This window comes from Cystoisospora suis, assembly GCF_002600585.1.
Source record: "Cystoisospora suis strain Wien I chromosome Unknown contig_3152, whole genome shotgun sequence".
In the NCBI taxonomy this organism is placed as follows: Eukaryota; Apicomplexa; class Conoidasida; order Eucoccidiorida; family Sarcocystidae; genus Cystoisospora; species Cystoisospora suis.
In genome coordinates this window covers 1,846-10,664 of record NW_027155947.1, presented here as the reverse complement: position 1 = coordinate 10,664, position 8,819 = coordinate 1,846, and the positions used below count along the sequence as shown (strand labels likewise).

General features: G+C 49.4%; 1 protein-coding gene across 1 annotated transcript; it reads right to left on the bottom strand.

Annotated features, from left to right (window-relative positions):
• Positions 1 to 246: 246 nt before the first annotated feature.
• On the bottom strand, positions 247 to 8,536 carry CSUI_006288 (sortilin; the record flags this gene model as incomplete). Its single annotated transcript, XM_068066452.1, has 8 exons — positions 6,579 to 8,536; positions 5,296 to 5,924; positions 4,577 to 4,753; positions 4,052 to 4,144; positions 2,657 to 3,235; positions 1,863 to 1,991; positions 1,007 to 1,151; positions 247 to 350 (listed from the first exon to the last, which is right to left on the bottom strand). Coding segments are annotated over exons 1-8 (2,028 nt in total), but the record flags the coding sequence as incomplete, so codon positions are not given.
• Positions 8,537 to 8,819: the final 283 nt, after the last annotated feature.

The window sequence follows — 8,819 nt, the reverse complement described above, 5'->3', positions numbered from 1 at the left end:
TGAACCCAACAGAAGTGATGTCTCCTCCTCCTCGGTGGGAAGACATCACTTCTGTTGGGTTCACGGTGTATGTACAGAAGGCGCAAGAGAACATAGGCAAGCAAGAGACAGGTAAAATGAACAGGCAGGGGATATACTGTACAAGAGAACGGACAGGAAGGCCGCTGATAACAAAACACTAGAAGAGCCAGCCGTACGAGAACGTCAACTTACTGCACAACACACAGCATAGTCAAGTCGCTTACCAGTCGGACTCCACGTCTCATAGTCGCTACTAACAGAATCGGCTGCCCAGATGCCTTTACACTGCTGCTGATTGAGAGCCGCGAAATCCAGATGGAATAGAACACCTGAGTTTAAATGAAGTACAAAAAGACAGAACCCATATCTAACACTCACACCCCATCACGAATAGACTAACTGAAGAAGAGCCTTCTACATATATGTTCTAGCGCAGGGATACGCATAGTCTCCTCATCTTGGGATTCTCTGTATTCAGGTGATAGTGTATTGACTCAACATTTATTCTGGTTTTTTGGACATCCTGGAGTATATACTCCCTTTGCTGATCACACCGGCATTCAACCATCAATCAATCCATATGCCTACCACATAGGTGAAAGCAAAGATACATCCTTACGACGTATACAGACCAGAGGAAAGGACTCATTTTACTCTCTGCTCTTGTTTCGCGTAACGACAGCTTCTCTGTTACAATGGCCATGAGAAAAACCCTCCAAAAGAAGCCAGACCAAGAGATTTGACAGGGTCTGTGCGCAAGGGGTAAATCTCCACTATTGACGTCCTTCTCTTTCTCTCAGTCAACTGAAGAGCTACTTTTCTCGAGCGGAGAGGATGTTCTCATATGCCTGTCGAGATGAGAAAGTGCCTGCTTCTTTAATGGAAAAACATCTCCAACCTGCTCGCTAATCTCTTTCTTTTCTGCTTAGTGAACCAAAAAAAACGTAACAGGACGATCATCACCACGCTGCCCAAGACCACGTACCGGCAGAATCTCCTTCCCGCTTGCCATAGAGCAGGAACTCGACGCTCGAGGCATTCGGTTCGATCACAATGTTATCAACGAAGAGAGGAGAAGAACCTAGCTCGAAATCATACCAACTCTGTCCTTCATTCCAGCTAAACACGACCTGCAAAGACACACCTCACGCCGCTTCAGTAGATAAAGAGAAAGAGAAGCGCACCCACATGAATGCAGTTGATGGTGAAGAAAACTGAAGAACACGCGGAAGAGACTCCGAGCTTGGCCAAGGTTTCGCCACACTGAAGCTAATAGAAAAGGCAATGCATGAAGACGAAGGCTGTACGGAGAGACTTGCACAGAGACGACCACACTGCCACGAATACATGGCTGTGAAAAAAAAGACGTCAAGTTCTAACGGGAACAAGCAGAGAAGAAAGGAAGAAGCACCGAATGAAAGGGAATAAAAACGCACCAGGAAAACAAGAACACAACCCAGGTGCTGGCGCCTCACTGATAGAAAGACACGCCGAGAGACACTCTAACGAAACCTAGATGCACCTGATTTTCCCATACAAGCCTATAAAAGTATCAGACGACTTTTTTCTTTCCAATCATCACGAGGGCAAACCGAGACGGTTTAGATATGAAAATAAGATTAATCAAGACCGGAAAGTGAAACTTATGGAGTTGAATAGACCCAATATAAGATACGTCGCGAGAGTATACTGTAAGAGGAAACCAAAGCCAAACAACCAGCACGTAGTCTCGGCATCCTTCTTTACGAAGATTCGAATGACTCCCAATTCAGCGGCACTTACCCACCCTCCACTCAACAGCATTGACCGGGCTATAAAGAAGAGGTGTTGTGTTTGCTTGCCTGATTCGTTTTCTTAGTATCATCTGCCATGACAAGAAGTCCACCGTGATCTCCCATTTCGTATATGAACGCTCCTTTATGAGCCTCGATCCACGTCACACCACCGTCGCGTGAAAGATACGTGTTTGCCTGGAAAAAAAGGATAGGAGGTCCGTACAGACTCAAGAGCCCCATTCACTGAAGGGAAAACAGGGACACACGCAAGTCTCCTTGGCTTTTCCTTTTCTGTATGGACTTCTTTTCGAAGGGAGACTGGTTCCAACGAGAAGTTATTCATCTGAGTTCTTCCTCCACGGGACGAAAAGAAGCCAGAACAGGTGAAAAAGGCTGAAATATTGAAGAGAGTTCGTGACCGCGCTTAAATATTATGCCAGCACACAATCACAGAGACTACTACAGCCCACAGATCGGTTTTACTATGAGCCCGCCCGTCCGCGAAAACCGGCCAGCTCGGCACCAACCTGGAAAGAGAAAGACTTCGTGCTAATGCCGTGTGACTATCCTAGACGACCCGCCTACCTGGAGTCGCGTGAATGCACACTAGGAGTGTGGTGCATGTACACCAGAAGTTAAGTCTAACTGTAACAGGAGAGGGGTGTGTGTACACAGGAGTCGTCGCTGCGTCCTTTTTCTTTGATATACCGCCGCCGTGTCGCACAGGTGCCTGCTGTATACCACTGGTACCTGTACAGACAGTTGCTAACTTGGGTAAACTTCATTACCGTACACATGAGATACCCAGTCTTCACATTCCCAATGAAAGCTCCATCGTCGCGGTGGCTGCTGTCTCTCACCTCATCCTTTTCCGTGCGGAGATAACTGCCGACGTTCCCAGTACCCATAATAATGCCGACAGCATTTTCAACCGAGTAAAACGGCGCGAACTCACTGAAGTGAGTGATACCGTTCAGATGCAGCCAGCACCTGTCAGGTGGGCAATCAATCTTTTGGCCCCTACTATCAACCTTCGGTGCCTTTAGATACGACCACACACCACCCTTATCAAAGCTGATGACCGTGCGGACGACTTCCTCCTGTCGGCTGCGAGATGCAACGCTTCGATGTTTCTTCTCCAGATCAACTTGAACGCCCTCTGCCTCCGCCTCAATTTCTTCTTGAGTTAGCCTGTCTCCAGCACGATCGACGGCGGTGAGATCTCCCGCATCAGAGGCGGGTCGCCCCGCCGCATCTGCCTGTGACGATGTGTTTGGCCCATCGATGGTATCCTTGAAGTTCGCGAGATAGACACCTTCCAACGACAAGACCTTATCAAACTCACACTCTCCAGTGCTCGTACGAATGTTGTTTGGTAGCGAAAGCGAGTACCGAATTCCTTTTGCGTCGGAAATGTACACGTTACCTGTGTCTTTATTCTGCATCAGAACACCACCAGAAACGGGAACTCATCTTGAACGAGGACTAATCACATGAGTATCCATACAGATACACACACTTATATATACTTCCAGCAACCCATCCTTCTTCTCTTTTCTTCAGCTTTCGCACTGGCAGTGCACTCTAGCTTGACCGGTGACCGCGAATGTGAGAATGAAAGGGAGCGATCAAAGTCAAACGAGAGACTCCACGAAAATTGTGAACGAAGGCAGCAATGAACATCGTCTCTGCGACACGCCCACAGAAATAACCCCCAACTCAACGAGATCAGCAGGAGTGATGTGGGCAACTCACTTGCATCTATGATCTACGTATGCTTAGAACTGGTGGTGAAAAGGACTAAATGTGAATACAGCGAGCGACTCAGCATTCACGCCAAAAGAAAACCTCCAGTGCTACGCCGGAGACACTGCCAGCCGAAACACTGACGACGCGGTGCTGTCAATGGAAGTTCCGGGGTTCATGAGGGACTCCACACAGCCTTTTCAAGGACGAAGACAGAAAGCCACATGCAGCTAAAGATGGGCGGTGGTCACGCTTAAAGGGCAATCCGATGAGTGGAAAGATATGAGTCAGATTGATTACTCTATCTACAGGGGATAGTTACGTCGGCTGTTCTCCACTACTGCAGCAGTCTCCTTTTTCCTAGACTCGGAAAACACAAGACATATAGATTACAAAACTGGTAAGAGATGAACACTTCAGCCGACCGACCTTCCCTCCTCCACCTAGTACAAACTCTGGAGAAGGGTAGTAATACGTGAGGCGTCCGAGGGGGAGAGAAGGAAACTCACATGACCGTGATTGACGTGTAACATGATGGCATCCTCAGAGGTGTCCAGCACCGTGTAGCTCTTCTCTTCAATCTCCACAGGCAGCTTGGCCATCTGTGAAAACAGCAAGCCATATATGCCCCACCGAAACATTCCATCTTCTGCACACATTCTCCCCGCGTGAGTTGATTAGCTTCCAAAGGACAACCAACAAGATTTACAAACTCGGACAAAAACAGGCGCACACAAACGTTACTCAAGTTATACCACTCTCTCTATACATCCAAAAAGCAATTTCCCCTTCAACGGGAGAACATCGTCCATACACAATTAGGCGCAGAAATCACTTGCCTTCTGAACACGATGCCGTTCATCTCACCATGGTCACAAGCTTTCAACAGACTCAGAGATAATCTCTGCTTCGGAAAAAGAAAAAACACATTTCCTCCTCACACAAAGACTACTAGCATCTGTCGAGACAAGAGATAAAGACATCCCTACAACAGAACTGATACACGTGTTTGAAAAGGTTTGAGCACTCCCTACCTGGAAAGATTTACCGCCATCCGTCGAGACAAGGAGAGAGACAGACTGCTTCAAGGCGTCCTTAACCTTGGCTACAAAGAAGTACCCATTGGAGAGGAGAAACTTATTTCCTCGATAGACCAGCCGAGTGATTGTCGACCCGAAATCGGGGGAGTACATGAGATCGACGTTTTTAGACTGGCGGACCAACAACAGACACAGCGAGAATCACATGAATGACTAAAACTCTACCAGAAACCTTCTAGCCATCAGAAGGAAGACGTCTCTTCGGGGGCAGCTGATCGCACACATTAATCCCCAGACATGACGAAGGGATTCGGGATCAATGTGAGACATTCGCATACAAGTGGATATACAGACTGACAGAGAGTGTATACATGCACCGTAACAAGCCCTGTGTATATTGAGGCATGTCCGACTATACCGGCGACGATGCATGAAGGCTCCAGACTGATACGAGAACCAGACCACATCCGAGGTAGGCCAATGACGTGATAAGAGGTCTACTGCTCTGATGCCTCCTACAATCACAACTCCCCCCTCTCTCGGCCTATCCTCACTAATCAAGGTATCCCCTCTATCCACGAAAGAAAGACTACACAATCTGACAGAGGGTTTCTTACATCCAGAATCCGGAAAGAATCGTCGAGGTATCTCATGCACGTATCTACAGGGACACAAGGACTGACGTTGTGATGGTAACGGAATGTTCACCTTACCCATCCGCCATAACGAGGTTGATCTCCTGCTCTTCCTCGATGCTGAGTAAAGAAGATATGATCGGTATTTCCAAGCTTCTTATCACCCCAGGAGAACTGTACCACATAGTCGGCGACAAGCTTGAAGCTTCTCCCCAGGTCGCGTGTATAGAACAGCTGATGGTTACACTCGTCTCCTCTCCCTGATGCTCTTCCACTCGAGCCACTGCCTCCGCTCCCGGAGGAGCCGCCTGAACTACTGCTACCACTATAGCAAGCATCTGTCCACGTCGAAAAGATCGCATACTTCGACCGCGTTGGATGAAAATGAAAGTTATGGATAGAGCTCTTGTATCGCAGTCTTCGAAAGGTATTGGCGCTATCTTCAGAAATGAAGTGATTTCTCTTTGAGCCTACAATCAAGACAATCGTCTTATCTACGGGAGATACCATCACTGTATCAACAGCCACTGTCTCCTGGCTCCCTTCTGAAGGTTTCAACAAATCTGTTATTTCCATCCACGTCTTTCCGCCATCTTTCGAGCGATAAAGCCTTCCTCGACGTGTCTTCAACAAAATCGTCCGGTGATCTGCTCCGCACCATTGAATATCCTCTACGTGGCTATCAAACGAAACTTCCGATACTGAAACTGAACACACAGGGAAAACAAATACATAGGGCGGTCACGTCCTTAGGTGGACGGAGAGCCGGAAGAGGTCGATAGACTGTCTCAGCGGTAGATGACAGTGACATGCCCCAAACAAATCTCGAAACTCTCGACCCCACGCCGACCAAAGGCGACGAAGACGCAGTCACGAGACAAGACGGCACAAACCTACAGACACAGCCCTACGAAAAAGGACCGGCGCCTGAAAAAAACGAAGCGGCGCCTTCTCCACCTTCCACACATTATCACTGAGGCCACGGTTCTGTGACGCTCGTGTATACAAGGAAAAATGTCGGAAGAGGTGCTTGCTGTATCTACAGCCCATGTCGACGGGATAAAGGGGGTATGGCGGAGGAAATCATCTCTCCCGAAAGTTCGGTCTGCGTTTTACCAAGACGCGACTACAGTAGACGCAACCCGCGGGCGTACATGAACCCGGACAAAAGAAGCGTTACACCATTCTCAAAAAGCCGCCTACTTGCCTTTCTCCACGGCAATGTTAAACAACACAGAGAGAATACATGGGCTCAGCCGTCGGAGTTCACGTCGAAACAACCAGTGTCATCAGTTGACTCGCACGCCGGCGCAGGCGCCCTTGCAGGTCACAATACTCACATCCCTCCGGCCGCGTCTCACCTTTCTTGTTAGCGACATTCGCAGCCTGGGTAAAGAAGACTGATCCTTCATGACTGCCAACACTGGAGTCCATAGCATTCCAGGGAGCGGAGAAGGCTAGAAAACCCAGGAGCGCAAGAACGCCAAGCCCCGGAGACAGACGGCTCTGCCGAGGAAAACGCCCCGACGCCATGGCGGAATTGTCAAGCGAAGAGAAGGAAGAAGGCGATCCAGAGTAGCGCTGCGGGGTGCCCCAAAGAGCGACAGCGAAAGCTGATCAGAAGAAACTGTCCTGGGCGCCGGAAACTTCTCTACAGACGTGCCACTCGCGCATTGACCCTGGTACGGCTTCGTCAGACCTGTAGATGCCGAGACACCTCAACGTGCCGCCATCCCACAGCGACAAGGTACGCAAACAGAAACAAGTCTTACGAACCTAGTCAAATGGTTTACCAGCTCAGGCCCAGAATAAAAGCATTGCAAAACCGAACTAGGCTAAGTGGAGACCAGTGTTGTTAGACCTGTTCGTCACCACAGCCTTTCCGCCTGTATGTGAAGAGTATGTACGACCAGACCAGGACCCGAACGCGCGAGGTCTGCAGGTGTTCAAACACAAGAGACTGGGCGCGGCTCGCCAGAGGAAAACGTCTGACAGACCCCGGAAGGCAGAACTGAGGCGGCTGCCGACGGGGGGAGGAAGCAGAAGAGGAAAGTCGGGAAAGCAGTTCAAAGCATGGACGAGAAACCCAAGGGTCTTCAGGTGGAAAGGATCAAGCGTACACTTCGTACAAGTGTAGTTTCACCAAGGCTTGAGAGAGCCAAGCCAGGAAGCAGTACAGATTCGCGCTTTCCCCTTTAGAGGGGTAAAAAACCCAGTTTTTGAACGCCGAACCTAGTGGCTGAGCCGAAAACGATGCAAAGTCGCAAGCTGATGTGGTGAGACATGATAAGAACCAGGTTAACTAGTTTCACTTGAACTCGGAGACGTCACTGCTCACTGAGCAACTCAAAGGAGTCTGATGGACATCACACCACCGAAAAGGGAAAAAGAAAGACTTCTTCCTCAAGCAGAATGACGAGAGACAAGCCAATTATAACGATGGCAAAGGAAAAGTGAATTCAAGGCGACGGCACGGTGCAACAGAAGTTCGCAGACACCACACGTGAGTATAGCCAAGGACAACAGCAGTGAAGGACCTTACGTCACCAAGAAGACACGCCACACAAGTATACTCAATCCGTATATTCCATGACAGCTAAAACTATAACACTCAGAAAGCATCATACCACAATCAAAAACCACCTTTTGAATTTCATGAGAGAAGTGGAAGGCCTCTTCGCTTTATTGGCAAACGCTGCCTCTCCCTCAGTCCTCTCGCGCCGCCACACGCCCTCGTTTTTCTCTCACAGCGTACGTTCCCGTCCCGTTCTGAGCAGAATGATGATGCGTTTCGCTGTCCACCAGCTGGGTGGTCCTCCTTCTGACAAGAGGGAAGAGCGGGAGGGGGGTGGCTTACTGCATGCGGCTCTCGGGTGACAGACAAGGCGGCTGGAGGAAGACATCTCCGTCAGTGTCAAGAAGAAAGTCGCTGTAAGTTAACCCGAGACTAGTTCAAGATAAGGGTACCACCGAAAGCCACTCCCCATACCAGAGGCTGCCCAGTCGTGTGCCCCGTTTTCTGTCGTGCTTCCTTTTCTAGGAGAGAAGTACCTAGGCGAAGAGACATGGTCGGACATCGATCACACCTGCACGACGTCGCCACCGCATTCCACCCCTGGGCCCTCGCTGTCAGTAGGAGGCTTCACATTTTCTTCTAGCGTAATAAGAAGCCTCAGCAATTTGCTGTAACGTGTTCGGCAGAGGAGCGAGGCTTACGGGAACCTGTAGTGGTAGAGAGACAGCAGTAGTAACAAGTAAGCTACACAGTGCCCCACCGACAAGCCCTTCAAGTAGCAAGGAAGACACCGTGAGTAGCTCCTCATCACCATTTTTCTTTGTCTACTCGACCAGGCTGAAGCTCCTTCGGTGGCTGAAGGTCTTCTGCTTTCCTCATCTGTCACAGATCCCAGAAAGCTCCATTGTTCTTCAGTTTTCTTCTTTTTACTAGCCGGCAGCGGTCTTCGCAGGCAAAACCCAGAGAATTTGGAGGCTCTTCCAGATTGAGGCCGGAAAAAGAACGATTCTATGTCCTTAGTGGCACCGCAAAAGTCCTGCCGACAAGCAGACAGAGCTTTACACTCGCCGCTTGGCCCTTGAACCTG